The sequence below is a fragment of the Protopterus annectens genome, chromosome 14.part0 (genome assembly GCF_019279795.1).
Source record: "Protopterus annectens isolate FY-2018-M chromosome 14.part0, PAN1.0, whole genome shotgun sequence".
Classification (NCBI taxonomy): Eukaryota; Metazoa; Chordata; order Ceratodontiformes; family Protopteridae; genus Protopterus; species Protopterus annectens.
The window spans coordinates 1126651565-1126672922 of record NC_056748.1 but is presented as its reverse complement, the minus strand read 5'-3'; the positions used below and the strand labels follow the sequence as shown (position 1 = coordinate 1126672922).

The window sequence follows — 21358 nt, the reverse complement described above, 5'->3', positions numbered from 1 at the left end:
GCTCCCCTCCCAGGAAGGTCCGGGAGAACCCGTTCCGAAGAGCTAGGAACTCCAGGGACCACCGAAAGGGAAGTCTCCGAGGCAGATGTCGGAGCAGAGCTCACCAAGGCCGAGGCTCCAAGGGGAAGAGCGGGTTCGGACAAGGGTCCGATGCCACTCACCCCTTCGGAGGAGACCATGGAAGCCAGGCCACCGAATCCCTCTAAGGAAGGTCTCGAAGAGGAGATAAGAGTAGAGGCTGAAGGAACAGAAGGGGTATCTGTCCCTCAGCCGTAGCAGTAACCATTCCCGAAGACTCCAACTCCAAGCTCTGGGGTAGAGTTGAAGGAGGAACTGCAATGGGGTGTGGACCAATAGCCGTCTGTTGAGACAGGCTATGTAACATTTGGGCCAGTGCCTGTGACTTAAGTAATCTACTGACCACTCTCTCTAAATCATGGTCAGAAAGCCTGGATGACCTTGAAGATCGGCTCCGATGGCTCCGTTCCGAGAGGAGAGGTGAAGCCGGAGCCGAAAGTATCGGCTCCAAGGAAGGAGACCTAGACCTCTTCCTCGAAGGAGCCATCGGAACCGATGAAACTATTGAACCTGTCGGAGCCGACAACTTATCGGAGCCGACAGGTAGCTTCGATGCATCGGCTCCAGCCGGAGCCGATACAGCTACAAAAGTAACGGTGTCAGAGCCGATCGGAGCCGACACCGATGCCTGAAACCATGGTGGGTCGGAACCCGATCGGGAGCGACAACCGGCGGTGGTCGGGGCATCGCACCACCGATAGCTCGGGGCCGTAGCTTGCTTGAAGAAAGCCTCTCCAGCTCCAGCGATCTCATCAGAACGAAAGCAGTCGGAGGGCGCAGGCTTGGGAGACAGTGGACAGCCTGGGCCTTGGAAGAAAGTGGAGTTGGATGGGAGATGCCGCGGAGGGCCTCCGGCCCAAGGAGCCCCCTCAATCAACTTATTTTTCTTTCTTCTTTCCTTCCTGCTTCTGCTGAAAAAGAAAAGAATGACAAATAATACAGAGTCCTGCAGGTGAAGAGGGCCCAGAGAATATAGGCAAGAAGTCTGTCACGTCAAGAGACACATTCTTTTTTCACACTTAAACACCTTGACACACTGCTTTCTTTGATTTCTTCACAAGACACACACACACACCAGAAAACAAATTAAATAAAAGAATTAAAAAAAAATAACCAAAAAGACACCACACAACACACACACACACACCCTGGGGGGATGGGATGGGATAAAAAAAGTCAAAAAAAAAATAAGAAGAGACAGAGAATTTTCTGTGAAAAAAAAAGGTAAACTAAAATAAAAGGGGCTAAAATAGCAAAGTAGCAAATCACTTACCAGGAGCTGGTAAAAGGAGGACCTCATCAGCGAAGCGGCAAACGAGATCTGGGTACTTACCGCCTTGCATCATGGGATATGGGGCTGCCTCGAGCTGGTAAAAGTGACTCTCGAGCTTAGCAAGTGCCGAGTCGGAGCCGAGGATCGGCTCCAAACCCATCAAGCAAGAATGAAGGCGAGATTGACAACTTAACATTGTCCGTTTACCTGTATTTTGTTGAGATGATTTATTCCTTCTGCCAGAACTGGATGAAGAGTTAGAGAATGCCTTAGAAAACTTTGAAAAAGAGGGCTGAAAAGCAAAGATGCACTGGATCAGCTTACCCCTTTTCATCACCCTTTTTTGATCATCTCTGCAGCAGATGGGCCAAAAACTAAATCTCTATACAAAAGGGGGGATTTAAAATCTCATTTTATCATCTTGGAAGCTCTGAGAATGCAGCCATGCAAACCTCCTCAAACACTACCAGTGGCCACAGCCCTGGAAGTACCACCAACAGAATCATACACATGCTATAAGCAATGAGCAATGACCTGTGGCCACAGGCCTGGAGGAAGTACCAACAGCATCATACACATGCTATAAACAATGAGCAGTGACCTGTGGCCACAGCCCTGGAAGTACCAACAGAGTCATACACATGCTATAAACAATGAGCAGTGACCTGTGGCCACAGCCTTGGAAGAAGTACCAACAGAGTCATACACATGCTACAAACAATGAGCAGTGACCTGTGGCCACAGCCCTGGAACAAGTACCAACAGAGTTCATACACATGCTACAAACAATGAGCAGTGACCTGTGGCCACAGCCCTGGAACAAGTACCAACAGAGTTCATGCACATGCTATAAACAACGAGCAGTGACCTGTGGCCACAGCCCTGGAACAAGTACCAACAGAGTCATGCACATGCTACAAACAATGAGCAGTGACCTGTGACCACAGCCCTGGAAGAAGTACCAACAGCATCATACACATGCTATAAATGAGCAGTGACCTGTGGCCACAGCCCTGGAACAAGTACCAACAGAGTCATGCACATGCTATAAACGATGAGCAGTGTCCTGTGCAATACAAGAAACTAAATTATTTAAAGATGATTTTTCCTCATAAGAAAAAAGTGCAAATAAAACATTCCTTATTCATTTATAAATTTGTGAGAACAAACATATGAACCTGAAAATTCAAAATTCTGAAAAATCAAAGTTAAAGCAGTATGCACTTTTTACCCATCCTTATCAGAAAGAGTAGGATTGGAATTAATTGTTTAGCAGCAGTAGGATCAAATAAAGCTACAGCTGCTGGGTCAGGTTTGGGTGAAGAACTTGATAAATCCTATCTGCCATTTTAGGGGCAGCTGCTTGAGTAACAGGAAAATTGCAGGCAGCTACACACACACACACACACACACACACACACACACACACACACACACACACACACGTCTAAAGTAGAGAGAATAGGAGGAATGGGTGTAGGTGCTGGATTTAAGGACATCTGTTGTCTCCACCAAAAAAAGAAGATATGCCTTACCATAATGTTCCATCAGTGTTGTTGATCTTCTTCCATTTATCACTGATGGGTTATCGGTTCCGTCCTCGGAACTGAGTCTGCCTTGTGGCAAGCTCGCTTTAGCCAAAAAACTCTCAAGCTAAGTCTCTACCCAGAATGCCCCTCTCCCTGTTACCTCAGATCGAGTTTGCTAGAGAAAAGTAAGTAAAGCGCAGGCCACTTCTGCGCAAATAACCTTAGGTACCACATAAACACAAAGCATCCCCCAGGAGCCTTTGGAGGGGGTCGGTGGGAGGGTGTGATGACTGGAAGAAGATCAACAACACAGACGGGATGCTATGGTAAGACATAACTTCTTTATCTAATGTTGTTAATCTTCTTCCCATTCATAACTGATGGGACAGCATCCCAAGCTACCTTGAGGTACCTGGGTGGCCCTTATGGAAGAATATTCCTGAGCACCACTGAGCCGAAGGCAGCTCTTCCCCTGGAGACCATATCCAACTTATAATTATTTGATGAAGGTGTGTGGTTTAGCCCAAATGGCTGCTGCACAGATGTCATCCATAGAGGCTCTGGAGTGGAAAGCTACAGAGGTTGCTATAGCTCTAGTCGAAAGTGCTTGACATTATGAGGTCCAGGCTCGTTTGTACGCGAGTAAGAAAGGAAATACAGTCTCTGAGCCATTTTGATAAGGTGATCTTTGACATAGCAAATCCCTTCCTTGGGCCAGAAAAGGAAATGAAAAGTTGGTCTGACTTGCTGCCTGTGTACATCTAAGGAGTGAAGGCAAAACTAGTCAAAGGAAAAATATCCGAGATCACTTAGGGGAGAAAGGATGGATCCTTCCTTCGTGAGCATGCTACAAGGCCTACTCAGTTCTGAGGAAGGAACCGATAAACCCATCAGTGATGAATGGGAAGCAGATTAACATTAGATCATTTCTCTTCTGAAAAACCCCAGTACTGGGATATGAAAAGATAAAGTGCGTTAATGCTGGGACCAAAGTGACTTCAGATATCTTGTTAGCATTCTCATGTGTAGTCTTGCCAGAGTTATCAGCAGAATCACAGATGCAATGAGACAAAATCCTGAGGTATTCCTTCGCAGTAACCAAAGTGTGAGTGGAAATACCTTACAAATGGATCTAAATAAAGATCCACTTTTTCTTGTAGAAGAAAAGCTTTTTGAACTAAACTGTCTAGTTGACATCCCAAAAACACAATCAAGACAGACTTTTGAAAGTTCTCTTGGAAAGCCAGCTTGTGTAAGAGATCACTCATACAGGATAAGACAGATTACTAACATTATGAAAAAGACTCTGCAAATATACACAAGCCATCTAAATATGGAAAAACGTTTAAGCTGCCAGGAAAAGTGCTGCAGTGCAGAAGTACAGCACAGCCAGGAAAAGTGCTGCAGTGCAGAAGTACAGCACAGCCAGGAAAAGTGCTGCAGTGCAGAAGTACAGCACAGCCAGGAAAAGTGCTGCAGTGCAGAAGTACAGCACAGCCAGGAAAAGTGCTGCAATGTAGAAGTACAGCACAGCACAGTTCCAAGGCCGCCTGGTAACACGCAAAACTCTTACCTTTAAAATAAATTTCCTGTGAAGAAAGTATTAATAACAAACAAATTATTGAATGGAAGTTTTTTTTTCCCCCAAAGGGATCTTAATCTGCCCAGCAAAGGAATAGCACAAGCTGACCGTTGATCCTTGAAAGCCTCAGAGGAGAGTACTCTTCATCCTCAGGAAAGTTCAAGTGTTTTTGGCACCAAAACTTGTCTTTTAGTTCATGCTGTTCAAGCTGCCAGTCAGGGTGTGTGGAAGGTGCTATGAAACTTTGGAAGCTGTCCGGCTGTTATATCCTTGGCAGGACACAACACATACAGCTAAGGCCACTTTTAGCAAATACTAGGAACATAGCTTTTGAAAATAGGTTAGACACACTGATTGCTGAGGCCATCAAAGGTTAGTCCATTTTTTCCAACAATTGGGAAACAGAAGTCAGGGCAGCTGGAGTGCAAGCATAACTAAACCATGCATTCAAATAATGTGATAAAAAGTGCATAAGCATCACCCAAGCTGAAAATTAAAGTGAGATGCGTCTACAGAAACCTGTCAGATATATTTGATGCAGTATAAATCAGAGGTATTCTATCCCAAAGAACTATAACAAGCTCAACCACTAGTAAAATCTAGTATCAACATCACTCTTAGCAACTTAAATCACTGTGTAGCCAACTATTTGGAATGTCCAACTTACGTGGAGTTGATCAAGGTCAGGGGGTGGTGGAGGAAAGTCGGGCTCCTGAGGTTGGAAAGCTTCTCTGACTTTGGCCACTGCGCCAAGGATCCTATAACCAGAATCCAGGAAACTCTTCTGAAGACCTAGGAAACACAACACTGCAGTGTGAAGGTTCATTCTTTCTGCACGGTGTCTTCTGTGTTGCAAAGTATTACTTTCATACAGTGTTACAAAAGTCTCATCTTCTAATACTGCTACCTAATACTGATACATTTGATGTTCAATTGCATACTGTTAGATGCCTAGCTCAGTGACTCCATTACATTTCACTTCAGTTTGTGTTAATGTCAGACCATTATTTAACAAAAGTAATAATTATATGGGTCCCATCAGCTTAACAATGTAGCTTTTTTCTAAAGTGATGACAAAATGATTATGTTAAAAAGCACCTAGTCAAAGACTAGAATGGTATGCACATTCTGAAAAAAAATGCAAAAACAACATACGGCAAGTTTTCCCCATCTAAGGGGGAGAGAATGTGTACTTCAACTATACTGTAGCATGTTTTCTGGGAAGAGAAGACACTGTAGCAAAGAAAAGTGCAAAAATGTAAAACTACATGCTGCTAGATATGGACTGTAGCAATCCTCCATTTAATTCCCACTGCCTCCATTTGCCTGGGTCATCCCTGAAAAGGACAGTGTATCCAGTGGGTCTAAAAGAATGTTCTGTTCCATTTACACTTGTTATATGCAAAGTTACACTTTGAGCACTCTACTCATGGGCTGTCGTTAAGGTGGGTGGCAAATGGGGTAGTCTTAAAAAAGCCAAACCACCACTGAAGGCTAACTTGATGGTCCCTTCTAGTTAAACTTTGCACTCATCTCTAGTGATGGAGAAAAACAGGCCAACTGGCTGAGAGTAACTGATGCTCAGAAGGGAAAAAGAGAGAAGATGCTAGCATTAATTCATGAAGCCCATGAATTAAGACCATGGCACTGAATGCCACGACAATGCATTCTCAGCAATTAAACAAGGAAACTGAAAATGCAAATGATAATAGAACCATGTAGTTTCACCAAAAATACAAACAAGCATACACAATGTGGTTTGTACAGAGGCACGGTCTCTGTTTTAGTGTACTAAATTCTTCAGTCACCGAATCACAGACAAATGGCAAATGACTGAAAATTTTACAGTAAAAGCAGTTCAACAAAGCCCCAACATATTTAAAATGTATTTATTTTATTTACTTATTTTACATTTGTTTACCAGGAAAGTCCCTCTGGACTAGGTCCATTTACAGCGGAGGCCCGGGGAGAAAAGCTCCACAATAATAACAATAATACATGTTTTATACAGAATTATAACAATAATACATGTTTTAAACAGAATTATAAGAACAAGCTAGTGGTGAAGAACACCAATAGATCTTTACATGTGGTAATTTCTAGACAGACAAGATATAATAGATATTTACATGTAACATATTAAAACATTATTCACATTTTCAGGCTAGAAATATGAATACACGCAGAATATATGTCAGCAGTGATCATGGATGATGATGGCGATAGCTTAACTGTTAGTACTGTACAGCATTACAGTGACGTAATTAGAAGACATCATTGTCAATGGAGGGTGAGAGGTAGGAAGCATTTATTTGTATGTAAAACATGGACATAACCATGTATTCAGTAGGTGTGCTTTTATGGTGTTTTTGAAATGTGAGGTAGAGGAACTTGCTGTTAATGAAGGGGGAAGGGGTCTTCCAGTTAAATAAATATACACAATAAGTTAATAAAACTGAACACACTGTCCCATAAAATAAATAGTTTCTAACAAAAACATTGAAAAATCATTTGTTTAAACAGTCACTGGATTTGACTCTATAAAGAAGACTTCAATAAAGCATTTATTAAACTGTATGCTCCCCAGGTCCATGCCATATTTGAACTGAAATTGATTCATAACCTGATTGTTAAAGGAACCAAAGAGGACTACAGTTAGTGGCTAATGGCAGCTCACCCACTCTATGGGAAGGGGAAGCAACCTAGCCCATTACAGTACTGACACCCAGAAGTGGCCAGATGTTACCACTAGGGCAGCAAGAAGATCTAGATATGACATGACCTATTCATCAGGCAGTAACTGATGCTCTATAACTGAGATCAGATAAAAAAAAGAAAAGCACATTCACAGGTATTTATGCTTTCTATACCTCTCACCCTGCAGAAACTGAAAATCTGGAGAATGGCTCTTGAAAAAAATAGGCACGTACAGTCAAAAATCTGGACAACTAATTAGCATGACATTTGAAAACCTAATAGAACTCCTCCCACTTCCAGTAGGACTGTAGGATAGCACCATAGAAACTCAACTTAAAAATCTGAGATGTAAAATGGGAGAAAATACAATCATATGTTACTATGAGGCAGGCATAACAACACCAGAAGTTATGAAGACATAATATTTGCATATCTCAGTAAATAACCACTCAGAAAGGGAAATGAACTACATACAACTTGCTAGTGCAGAGTACAGCAACATGGCTGTAAGGGTAGAAACCATCAAAGGAAAAACTGGGAAAAGTAGCAGAAATCTGAAAGAAAAACTCACAGATGTGGGGTAACCTGCTACACTAGCAGATACAACTTTGACAATTAAGAGAGGAGACAAGTCTAGCAAAAATCATTTCTGTGAACCAGCATTAAGACCAAATGTGTTACATTTTTAAGTTTGCTGGACCGAAGACAAGAGTAGCAAGACCTGAAGGCAAAAAAATCCATTTGCAATTTTTTTCTGAAAAAATGTATTTACTCTTCTGGTTTCAGAAAGAGAGAGTCAGGATAAGTATATCTGAACTCTAGGAAAATGAAAATTACTTTTTACCTGTGCATGCTCTGTTCAGCACTGGCGGGTTATCTCCTGTGCATGCTCTGTTCAGCACTGGCGGGTTGTCTCCTGTGCATGCTCTGTTCAGCACTGGCGGGCTGTCTCCTGTGCATGCTCTGTTCAGCACTGGCGGGTTGTCTCCTGTGCATGCTCTGTTCAGCACTGGCGGGTTGTCTCCTGTGCATGCTCTGTTCAGCACTGGCGGGTTGTCTCCTGTGCATGCTCTGTTCAGCACTGGCGGGTTATCTCCTGAGCATGCTCTGTTCAGCGCTGGCGGGTTATCTCCTGTGCATGCTCTGTTCAGCGCTGGCGGGTTATCTCCTGTGCATGCTCTGTTCAGCGCTGGCGGGTTATCTCCTGTGCATGCTCTGTTCAGCGCTGGTGGGTTATCTCCTGTGCATGCTCTGTTCAGCGCTGGTGGGTTATCTCCTGGGCATGCTCTGTTCAGCACTGATGGGTCATCTCCTGAGCATGCTCTGTTCAGCACTGGCGGGTTATCTCCTCTGTACTCTCCTCCAGCTCCATAAACAGTGCAAAACCACTACAAGTTTTTTTTTTTTTAAGTCCAATCACGTAGTAAATGATTCTCCAGCCACTCCCTCCCCTCACAAAGACACTAATATGATCGCAACACATCAACTTTTTTTTTGTACTGCACTTGATTCTTCTGATTACTCTTTTGTCATTAACAGTTGCGGATGTAGTCACAGCTGAGCTTTGTCAATAGCTGGTGATATTGCAGGTCAAATAGAAAAAAAAATTATTTAAAGGGGTCACTGAATTTTGTGGTACACTTATTTTATGTTATAATTCAGTATTTTCTACAAAAGTGGGACAATTGAGAGATACAATATCTTCAGAATGGATGGCATAGCAGAATACAAGCCTTAAGTTACCATGATGACAGAGACAATAAGGCCAATAAAAATTCATAAATACCACTTGCTAATGGTTTCTGACAACTCAATTTAAGCTATTCAACCTTTAACCCACATTTGTAGGCACCTGGAACAGTACAGTTTTGTACCTACCATAAATGTAGATGTTTGAGTGCTAATACAGCTGCAGTAATCACAGATGGGTTTTCAGCCGTCAGGCGGTCCCTCGGTCGGCCGAATTCCAAAGTCTTGGTCCGGCGTCGGTTGTCGTCGCTTACTCTTCTGACGTCAAAGAGGCCTGAGTATATAAGACACAGCCGACGCCATGTTCTTCAGTCTTTCTTGCCCCAGATGTCAGGTGCCCCCAAAAGGAAGGCAATACATAAATAATGCTTATCCACAAATACAAGCAATGCAATGTAATCCAAAAACAGTGTAAGCAAGCAAATAAAACATAGCAGGATAACCCAGTGAGGTAGTATGAAGAGGTTGTAAGGCCCCATGCCTTTACCAAGTGGGGAAGGAGGGAGGGAAACCTGTACTGCAGCTGTATTAGCACTCGAACATCTACATTTATGGTAGGTACAAAACTGTACTATGTTCATCGTGCATACAGCTGCAGTAATTGCAGATGGGTAGAGTCCCAAAGCTATGCATAGGGTGGTAGGTACTAGGAGGAACTGGGTTGAGCTAGAATGCCCTGCAAAACAGCAGTAGCAAAGCCTGCTCTTGTTCTGGAATATAAAGGCAGGTGGTAGTGTTTTGTGAAGGTATGTACAGAACTCCAAGTGGCTGCCTCCAAAATATCTTTGGTAGGAACACCTCTGAGGAAGGCTGTAGAGGTGGCTGTGGCCCTGGTGGAGTGTGATCTGATACCTGTAGGAACAGATTTCCCATGATAGGAATAACAAAACCGTATGCAGTGGCCAATCCACTTGGAAATAGTCTGTTTTGTAACTGGTTTCCCTTGAGCCCCAACAGCATAGGACACAAAGTTGTTCTGATTTCCTGAAGGACTTTGTTCTGTCCAAATAAAAACGTAGCTGCCTATGGATGTCTAAAGAGTGTAGCAGCCTTTCCCCTTTGTTTTGAGGATTGGGATAAAAGGTAGGGAGGTGTATGGCTTGATTTAAGGCTAACCTGGATACCACTTTTGGCATAAATGATGGGTTGGTACGAAGGGAAACCCTGTCCTGATGGAAAATGAGGAAGGGCTGCACCGCCATGAGGGCCTGTAGTTCAGAAACCCTACGAGCTGAAGTGACGGCCAGAAGGAAGGCTGTTTTCCAGGACAAATATTGCGAATCTGTTGAGGCAGCTGGTTCAAAAGGAGGCAATGTTAATTTTTCTAGTATGTAATTAAGGTCCCAGGCTGGTATTGGTTGCTTCCTTGGAGGTCTTATATTCTTAGCCCCTCTGAGGAACTGTCGTAAGAGTGGGTGAGAAAATAAAGGGGGATCCATGTTGAATTCTGCAGAAATGGCTGAAGCATGTATTTTTATGGAAGAAAATGAAAGTCCACTGTTCAGCAGCTCAGCTAGATACTGTAAAACCTGAGGCAAGTTCAGTTTTCTAGGGTCCTGGCCTCTTTTCTCATTCCAAGAGCAAAACCGCTTCCATTTTGCGGAGTAAGCTTTTCTAGTAGATGGCCTTCTGGCCTCCAAAATGACATCCTGCACCTCCTTGGAGAGTAGGGTCTGTTGTTGTGTTAAGGAATTTTCCATGCAGCGAGATTGAGTGTTTTCAGCTGACTGTGAAGACTTTTGTAGCTGTGTTGCGTCAGCAGAAGAGGCATTAGAGGCAGGGACCAGGGAGGAGTATGTGTTAGGCTCCTCAGGAGTGGATACCAGTGTTGCCTTGGCCAATCTGGAGCAATCAGTATCATCCTCGGTTTGTCTGTTCTTGCTTTCAAAAGTACCTTGGGCAGGAGAGGCAGAGGTGGGAATGCGTAAACTGTCCATGCTGTCCAACTGAATGAAAGTGCATCCACTCTCCAGGCCTTTGGATGAAAGGTCCTTGAACAAAACTTTTCCAATTGATGGTTTCTGTGGGAGGCAAAAAGATCTATGTCTGGCCTCCCCCACGCTTGGATTATTTCTGTAAACACCTGAGGATGTAACTTCCATTCGTGTGGATCTGTCATATTTCTGCTTAGATTGTCTGCCAGTGTGTTTTCCAATCCTGGCAAGTACTGTGCTTGAAGTTCAATTTGGCTTTCCAGAGCCAAGTTCCAAAGAGTCATGGCTAGTCTGCACAAGGGGTATGAATATGTTCCTCCTTGTTTGTTTATGTACCACATTACTGTGGTGTTGTCTGTTCTTATCAGTAATTGTCCTGGATGCAGGAAGTCCTTGAAAGCTGTAATTGCATTTATTACTGCTAGCATTTATTTTTGATTGATGTGCAGGTGCTTTTCCTTTTGGGACCATCTGCCCTGAATGCACCTGTCCTTCATGTGCGCCCCCCAGGCGTAATCTGAGGCGTCTGTGGTTATGACTTGTTTTGCTTGAGGCTTGCAGAATGGAAGGCCTGTGTTTACTTGACATGCTTGGGCCCACCATAGAAATTCCTTTTGTAAACATGGAATTATTGGTATAATTGTTTCCAAACTGTGACTGTGTTGAGACCATAGATTTTTTAGGTACCACTGAAGTTTCCTCATATGCAGCTTTGCACATGGGATTAGAAGAATGCAAGATGCCATGAATCCCAGAGCCTGCAGGATTTTCCTTGCAGTAAGCCTGGTACTTTTTGCTAATATTTTGAAGTACTGAGATAGTTGCCCCTGTTTTTCTGGCGTAAGATATGCCATCTGGGTGTTTGTGTCCAAGTTGGCACCCAGGAAGGTTATTTTCTGAGATGGTGTTAGCCTTGATTTCTCTTTGTTGATTGTATATCCTAGAGAAAGCAGTAACTGTGTCACATATGCCAGATGTTCCAGAAGTATGTGCTTGCTGTCCGCTTGGATCAGGCAGTCGTCCAGATAAGGGTAAATTTGTATCCCTTGAAGTCTGCAGTAGGCAATCACTGATGCCAGGCACTTTGTGAATACTCTGGGCGCAGTAGATAAGCCAAAGGGCAATGCAGAGAATTGATAGTGGATTGAACCTGCAAGTAATCTGAGGTATCTTCTGCAGCTTTGTCTGATTGGGACATGCACGTATGCCTCCTTGAGGTCCAATGTTACCAGCCAAAACTCCTTGCCCAGCATGGGAAGAAGTTGCTGTAATGTGAGCATCTTGAATTTTGGTACGAGTAGAAATGTGTTTAGGATGGATAAGTCCAAAATGGGTCTCCAGTCGGTTCCTTTCCTTGGTACCAGAAAAAGTCTTGAATAAAAACCTTGACCTTGTTGGTGCGTAGGTACCTTTTGAATAGCTGTCATGTTTATGAGCTTTGAAATTTGCAGTTGTGCCTCTGCCCTTTGATTTTGTGGCAGGTTTGGCATGCCTCTCATTTCTGGAAGAGTGTGAAATTGAAATTTGTAGCCTCTGTTTATAATGTCCAGAATCCATTTGTCTGTTGTGACAATATGCCAATTGCTTGCAAATAATGCTAGTTTCCCTCCCAAAGGTGCTGCCAGCTGAGACCTGCTTGGCATGGAAATGAGGGAGTCATTGGGTTTGCTTTCTGTATTGTTGTGCACTGTCTTCACCACCTCTTGGTGCTGGAGTTTGCCATTGTCTGCCTCTATATGATCCTTGTGATTGCCCTCTGCCCCTTGTGCGTCTGTATCTACCTCTTTGGGGCTTGTCAGTGGCTGGAAAGGACCAGTTTTTTGAAGGCCAATTTCTGCTAAAACGTGGTGGTTGGACCTGTAAGAAAGCTTTGACAGTTTGCATAGATTTGGCTTTTTCTTCCATTTTCCGTAGTATCTCCTCAGCATTAGTACCAAACAGTACATCCTTTTGTAAAGGAGCATCTAGAAGTTTAGCTTTCACATGATCAGGCAAATTTTGCTCCCTAAGCCAGACATGTCTGCGAATGACTGATCCTGTAGCAGCCGCTCTACTGGAGGCCTCCAGGGCATCATAACCACATTGTAAGGTGTGTTTACCCACTTGCTCTGCACTATGCATCATATCCTGTAACTCTTAAATCTGGTTGTTCAGGTTGAGACATTTTGTTCCTTAATTGTGATAACAGGTACTGTTGATATTTAATCATATGAAACTGACAATTTAAGGCCCTCATGGCTAGGGTGGCCGAGGTATATACCTTTTTACCCCACCTTTCTAAAGATCTGGATTCCCTTTCTGCAGGAAGTGGATTCTTGGCAGTGGAGGCCTTCAATCCCTTGGGGCCTTGTGAAATGGTTTCAGGGTCAGCATTATGGCTTTTGAAGAGAAATTGGTGAGAGCTGGGTACTCTGTAATACCTATCAGGTTTGACTGGTGCAGGAGGCAGAGAATCAGGGTTAAGACAAGCCTCCGAATAGACATCATCCAGTATGTCCAAAACAGGGGGTATAGCCAGAGGTCTGTGTTGGGGTAACAAAAGAAATTCCCTAAGTATTTTCTTGGAATCTGAAAAGTCTTGGCCTTCCCAATGGAAGTGTTCCCTCAAGGTGTGCAAGGTTTCCCCAAAGGAAAAATCCTCAGGAGGGGATACTGAAGGAATGGACTGTTCTGCATCAGAATCCTCAAAAGGAGAATAAGAGTGTTCCTCTGCATCAGAATGTTCTGATAAAATGGATCCCTGATCAGAAGAGGGAGAATCTTCCTCCACTCTGGGTCTCGTCAGGAGGGGGATGAGAACCTCTGATAAGAGTAATTAAATCCTCAGCCATCTTTAGCATCTGTTTTTTAGGCATGGTTCCTGTAGATGGGCCCTGTGCAACAGGTCTCGTGGGATGCCTGGCTGCTTTGGATTTGGTAAAGGCCTTAATTGAAAAAGAAGATGAGGGCCTAAATACACCATGGGTGGAGGTTGACCTGTCCACATTAATAGGCTCTACATAAGCAGGGGCTTCGGTAGTAGTCTGGGAAAGGGCCGAGGACCCAGCGGTCTCGGGTACAGAAGACACCGCCAAAGGAGTGTCGTCGGTAGTCAGGGACTGCAAAGGCGTCTCGCTGAGAACCGGACCACGTGTAGCCTGTTTTGGCGTGGTGTCGGCGGGGACCGCGGGCCTCGCATGTCGGTCCTTTTCCTTGCGTTTTTTGGGCAAAGCGGTAGTCGGAGTGTCCGATGACATTTTATAATCAAAAGTTTTACCAAAGTATTGTTGGGCGAACTCCGCCCGACGCTTAATAGTGCGTTTATTGAAGGTAGCGCAAAAGCGACAGCCCGAGACGTCGTGGTCTGGGCCCAAACAAGGTATGCAAAGGGAATGGAAATCCTTATGCGGTATTTGCTTCCCACAAGAAATACAATTATTAACTTTTTCTGACATCGGTCTGAGGCAAGAAAAGTTTCCCCAACGGGGTACTTAGCTTTAATGAAGACTTCGGTTTCCAATTTTTTTGTAATTCAGGAGCTGGCCGACCGGCACTTGCGAACTGCTTCTGCTTCAGGCACCGCGCAGCAAAAAAAACTGAAGAACATGGCGTCGGCTGTGTCTTATATACTTAGGCCTCTCTGACGTCAGAAGAGTAAGCGACGACAACCGACGCCGGACCAAGACTTTGGAATTCGGCCGACCGAGGGACCGCCTGATGGCTGAAAACCCATCTGTGATTACTTCAGCTGTATGCACGATGAACATCACTGCTTACATGGGGCCGGATAAAGTACAGTTTTTTAACTACCATAAATGCAGATGTTCGAGTGTTCACCCTGCTGCAGTCATCACACTTGGGTTATCCTACATTCCCAGATAATATGCACACATCTACTATGCCCAAATCTCCCAAGAAACAGTCCCCAAGGCACTATCTAAAGCCAAGAACACTGCTTACATGGGGCCAGATAAAGTACAGTTTTGTAACTACCATAAATGTAGATGTTCGAGTGTTCACCCTGCTGCAGTCATCACACTTGGGTTATCCTGCCGTCAGGCGGTCCCGCAGTCGGCCAGAGTTCCAAAGTCTTGGTCCGGCGTCGTTTGCTGTCGCTTCTTCCCTGACGTCAGTGTGCCAGGAGTATATAAGTGGCATCCAACGCCATTTTCTTCAATTTTTCTTGCCCCAGATGTCAGGTGCCCCCAATGGGTAGGCAATACATATTGCTATATAAAAATATACATATAAAAATAAAATACCTTCAGTCACAAGCAAATACACCACAGAGGTTATATAGGATAGAAAGGTATAGATAGGTCTAGTTAGTTCAGAGGGGATGGAGGGAGGGTAACCTGGACTGCAGCAAGGTGAACACTCTACCATCTACATTTATGGTAGGTACAAAACTGTACTATGTTCATCGTGTTACCCTGCTGCAGTCATCACACTTGGGTTGAATCCCAAAGCTAAGGATGGGTGGTGGAGTTAAACAGGATTAGAAGAAGCTAGTAGGCCCTGCAAAACTGCAGTGGCAAAACCAGCTCTAGTCTTAGAATATAGAGGTAAGGGATAGTGTTTGGTGAAGGTGTGCACTGAACTCCAAGTTGCAGCTTCCAGAATATCCTTGGTTGGCAACCCCCATGAGAAAGGCTGCTGATGTAGCTGTAGCCCTGGTGGAGTGGGACCTAATGTTAGCAGGTACCGGTTTCCCATGATGCGTGTAGCAGAAACGTATGCAATGTCCTATCCATTTTGAAATGGTCTGTTTTGAGATAGCTTTTCCTTGTGATCCTGCAGCATAGGCTACAAAGAGCTGGTCAGATTTTCTGAAAGCCTTCGTTTTATCCAAGTAGTAACGTAATTGCCTGTGAACGTCCAAAGAGTGCAGGAGTCTTTCTCCTTTGTTCTGGGGATTTGGGAAAAAGGTGGACAAATGAATGGTTTGGTTTAGGGCCACACTGGATACCACCTTTGGCATAAAGGAAGGGTTAGTTCGTAGAGAGACTGTCTTGATGAAAAATGAGGAAAGGCTCCACTGCCATTAGTGCCTGTAGCTCTGAGACTCTTCTAGCTGAAGTTATTGCTAGCAGCAGGGCAGTTTTCCATGAAAGAAATTTTAAATCAGCTGAAAAAGCTGGTTCAAAGGGCAGCAGTGTAAGCTTTTCCAGAACAAAGTTGAGATCACAAGTAGGTGTTGGTACTCTCCTGGGCGGTCTTATGTTCTTAGCCAGTCTGAGGTACTGTCTTTGGAGTGTGTGTGAAAATAAAGGAGGATCCGTGTTGTAATGGGCTGAAATTGCTGAGGCGTGGATATTAATAGATGAAAAGGAAAGTCCTTTGTGCAACATCTCAGTTAAATATTGTAGAATCTGAGGAATGTTTGGATCAAGGTGATTTTGGCCTTTAGCCTGGTTCCAGGCACATAATCTTTTCCATTTGCCTGAATAGGTTTTCCTGGTGCTAGGCCACCTGGCCTCCAGAATGACATCCATAACAGCTTTGGATAGAGGTGTTGGCTGGTTGTTTAGGTAATTTGCCATGCAGCCAGGTTTAAAATCTTGAGCTGGCTGTGTAGAATCTGATTGTCTCACTGGGTGAGCAGGTGAGGAATTTGTGGTAAAATCCATGGTGGGCCGTGGACCATGTTCCTTAGCATTGGATACCAGTGCTGGCGTGGCCAATCTGGTGCAATGAGTATCATTTGTGGCCTCTCTAATCCGACTTTCAGCAGTACCTTTGCTAGAAGAGGCAGTGGAAGAAAGGCATACACTGTTAATGTTTTCCAACTGAATGAGAGGGCGTCCACTTTCCAAGCTTGTGGGTGGAATGTCCTTGTGCAAAATTTTTGAAGTTGGTAGTTTTGGAGGTTGGCAAACAGATCTATGTCTGGGCGTCCCCATTTTTGAGTCATCATTGCAAATGCTTGTGGATCTAGTTTCCACTCGTGGGGATCCATGATGTTTCTGCTTAGGTCGTCTGCCAATGTGTTTTTCTTTCCTGGCAGGAATTGTGCTTGTAGTTGAACTTGGTAAGACAGTGCTGTGTTCCACAAGGTTATTGCTTGCCTGCATAGGGGGTAGGAATGTGTGCCCCCTTCCTTATGTACCACATTACTGTGGTATTGTCCATCTTTATTATTAGTTGTCCTGGGTGTAAGAGGTCCTTGAAGGCTGTTAGGGCATTCTGTACTGCTAGCATTTCTTTTTGATTGATATGCAGATGCCTTTGATCTGTAGTCCATTTGCCCTGAATGCACTGTCCTGCCATGTGTGCTCCCCAGGCATAGTCCAATGCATCTGTTGTTAATGTTTGCCTGGCTGTGGGTAAGGTGAAAGGCTGGCCCTTGTTGAGGTGACATGCCTGTGCCCACCACAGAAACTCCTTTTGAAGGCAGGGAATGAGTGGTATCATTGTTTCTAAGCTGTGGCTGTGCTGAGTCCATACGCTTTTCAGGTACCATTGTAATTTCCTCATATGCAGTTTTGCAAATGGTATTAGTAGTATGCAAGATGCCATGAATCCCAAGGCCTGCAGAATTTTTCTTGCAGGGAGTTGGGTTTTTGTTGCCATTATTTTGAAGTATTGAGTCAGCTGTTGTTGCTTGTCTGGCGTGAGATAAGCCATCTGGGCTGTTGTATTCAACCTGGCACCCAGGAATATTATGTTTTGTGAGGGCACTAGTTTTGATTTATTTTCGTTTACTGTGTACCCTAGGCAACTTAGAAGGTGTTTGACAAATGCCAGATGCTTTAAAAGAATGTCCTTGCTTTCTGCTTGAATAAGGCAGTCGTCCAGGTATGGGTATATTTGAATTCCTCTGTCTGCAGTATGCAATTACTGGTGCCAGGCATTTTGTGAAGACCCTGGGTGCAGTAGATAAGCCAAAGGGCAGTGCAGAGAATTGATAATGGGTTGAACCTGCAATGAAGCGGAGGTATCTTCTGCAATTTTGTCTGATAGGGACATGCAGGTATGCCTCCTTGAGATCCAACGTTACTAGCCAAGCCTTCTTGCCCAGCATGGGAAGAAGCTGCTGTAGTGTTAGCATCTTGAATTTTGGTACTTGCAGATAGGTGTTCAGAATTGAAAGATCCAGAATGGGTCTCCATGCTTTGTCCTTCCTGGGGACTAGAAAGAGTCTTGAGTAAAATCCTTGTCCTTGCTCCTGTGTAGGTACCTGTTGACTGGCTCTCATGTCCATGAGAGCTGTAATTTGTTTTTGTGCTTCTACCCATTGATTCGGTGGCAGGTTTGGCCTTCCTTTTATCCTTGGCAAGGTATGAAAGCAGAATCTGTAGCCTTGTGAGACAATGTTTAGGACCCATTTGACTTTTGTGGTGATGTGCCAGTTTTCTGCAAAAAGTGCTAATTTTCCTCCCAAGGGAGCTGCCAAGAGAGATTTGCTTGGTAATTTGAGGGTTGAGTCATTGTGTTTGTTTTCTGCTAGCTTGGGGCCTGTCTTCCTCCTCCCTTCTGGGTAGCAGTACCCCATTGGCGAGGTTTGTAAGGGCCTTGGGGCTGACCTCTGCCCCTTGGGCGTCTGTATTTGCCCCTCTGTGATCTGTCTGAAGCTGGAAAGGACCATTTTTTGTTGGCCAATTTCTGCTGAAACGAGGGGGGTTGTACCTGTAAAAAATTCTTGACCGTCTGCATAGACTTTGCCCAATCCTCCATTTTCTTTAAAACCTCTTCTGCTTTGACACCAAATAAGACATCCTGCTGTAAAGGTGCATCCAATAATTTTGCTTTAACATGATCAGGTAGGGTTTGTTCTTTTAACCAAGCATGTCTATGTATGACAGACCCAGTAACAACTGCTCTACATGAAGCTTCCAATGAATCAAATCCACATTGTAAAGTATGATTGCCCACCTGTTCAGCTGCATGCAACAGATCCTGCATTTCCTTGAATTCAGACTGTTCAGAATGTGTGCTCATATTTTGTTTTAATTGAGACATTAGGAATTGCTGATATTTCAGCATGTGAAACTGACAATTTAATGCTCTCATAGCCACAGTAGCTGAGGTGTACATCTTCTTTCCCCATCTATCTAGGGCTCTGGAATCCCTTTTCAGAGGGTACAGGATTTTTAGCCATAGAAGCTTTAGCGCCTTTAGGACCCTGAGAAATGGTTTCTGGATCAGCCACAGGGCTTTTATAAAGGAATTTGTGCGAGTCAGGTACTCTGTAGTATCTGTCTGGTTTGGCTGGAGCAGGCGGTAGAGAGTCTGGATTTAGACTAGACTCTAAGTAAACATCATCCACAATGTCTAAAACTGAAGGGATAGCAAGTGGTCTGTGCTGGGGTAGTAAAAGGAACTCTCGGAGCCTTTTCTTTGAATCAGAGTAGTCCTGTCCTTCCCAGTGGAAATGTTCCCTCATGGTGTGTAAAGTTTCCCCAAAGGAGTAGTCTTCAGGGGGAGATGCTGAGGGAACAGATTCTTCAGCATCAGAGTCTTCATAAGGGGGGAAAGCGTAATCCTGTTCCTCAGAAAAATCTGAGGAAATTGAAACCTGGTCAGAGGAAGCATAATCCTCCTCTTGTCTTGGTCTTTTATCTGGAGGGGGATGGGAACCCCTGATTAGGGTAATCAAATCTTCAGCCATCTTAAGCATCTGTTTTCTTAGGCATGGGGCAATGAACTGTAGACTGATGTACAGTCTTTTTTGGTTTTAATGGAGTTTTAAGCTTAGCATAAGATTTAATGGTGAGTGTAGTCGGTCTGAAGACACCTTCTGCAACCGAAGGTGTTTCTACTGCACCGGGATCTCCTTCTGCTCCAGTGTCAAAAGGGCCTAATGAAGATGGCTGCGACGGCCTAGTACACTACACTTGAGAATTCGCAGCTGTCTGGGTTCCAATTCTACGGTCGTCAGGGGCTGCGTAGGCGCCTCACTGAAAACCGGAGAACCGGCAACAGGCCCAGCAGAGGCCTCGGAATCTGGCTTGGTACTAGGCTGCCTGTCCTTATCCTTGCGTTTTTTATGCATGCCGGTCGTCGGCTGCTCCGATGGCATGATATAATTAAATTTCCTACCAAAATAATGTTGTGCGAAGTCAAAACGGCGTTTGATAGTTTATTAAACCTAGCACAAAACCGACAACCTGTGACGTCGTGGTCTGGGCCTAGGCAAGGAATACAATAAGAATGGAAGTCCTTATGAGGTATTTGCTTCCCGCAAGAAATGCAATTGTTAACTTTTTTCTGACATTGGACTGAGGCAAGAAAAGGTTCCCCAATGGGGTACTTAGCTTTATTGAAGACTTCAGACTGAAATTCTATTCGAAAATCTCAGGTGTCGGCCGACCGGCACTTGCGAACTGCTTCGGCTTCGGGCACCGCGCGGCAAGAAAGACTGAAGAAAATGGCGTCGGATGCCTCTTATATACCCCTGGCGCACTGACGTCAGGGAAGAAGTGACAGCAACTGACGCCGGACCAAGACTTTGGAACTGTGGCCGACTGCAGGACTGCCTGACGGCAGGATAACCCAAGTGTGATGACTGCAGCAGGGTAACACGATGAACATCATACTGTGCTGCCTACTAGTCAGCCTGAAAAAGGACTTGTCAGACTCCCTACAAAAATCATTTAATAAAAGCCTCCAAACAGATTTTATGATGGACAAATGGAGGACAGCAACAGCCATCCCCTTGCACAAAGTTGTGGAGTCAATGAACTCTGGTAATTATAGACCCATAAGCCTATCTAGTCTCACTGGTAAGGCTATGAAAAGAATCACTATGGAATTAATAAGGACATAGGTAAACCTACAAACTCTTAGTCCAAGCCAGTTTAGGTTTGTTAAGTGCTGATCCTGCCTACTTAACCTTGTCGATTTGTTCAAGAAGACTACAGAAGCAATGTCCGAGGGCAAATTAGAACACACCATACTTCTAGAACTAGCAGAGGCATTTCACACCATCCCACATTCAGGTATTGTAGATAAAGTTTCCCAACAAAATGTAAATCAATGTGTAACTCGCTGGACAGCAGTTTGGCTCTCAAAAAAAAAAAAAAAAAAAGGGTGGAAGGCTCTTCATCCTGCAAAAGACCTGTCACTAGCTGTGCATAGCAGGGTTCAGTCCTTGGATCCCGACTCTTTAGCACTTCTCAGATGTCAAAGCAAATGTTAAGCGTTTATGGCTTACCAAGCCTGAAGATGACTGTAAACTTTGTGCCATCACAAACTCCCCAGAAGACACCAAAATTCTTTAAGAGGGCCTTTCCCACACAAATAGCTGGTTTGATAACCATGGACTAAAACTATACTGCCAAGAAACGTATAATCATATCCTTCAGCAAGCCATGACTTCCCATGTAACTATAACATTAACAACACACTCAAAGTTGATCCCATTAGTCAGAGATCTGGGAACATTTGTCAAAAACAAACCATCCTTTCTTAACCACATATCCACTATTACAAGGAAGTCCTTTTTCACTGCACTACTTGTATCTAAAGATACGGAAACCAGATCTGGGAATGTAACCATTCCACTGTACTCTGTTCTCACTGGGCCAATCACTGG

At 44.2% G+C, this 21358-nt stretch overlaps 1 protein-coding gene across 1 annotated transcript in view; it reads right to left on the bottom strand.

Moving 5' to 3' along the window:
• VCL (vinculin) overlaps positions 1-21358 on the bottom strand; it is a 1795541-nt gene that overhangs the window by 480529 nt on the left and 1293654 nt on the right. Inside the window, exon 20 of the mRNA XM_044055664.1 lies at positions 5130-5254. Coding sequence (XP_043911599.1) covers positions 5130-5254 — 125 coding nt within the window. The remainder of the gene's footprint in view (positions 1-5129; positions 5255-21358) is intronic.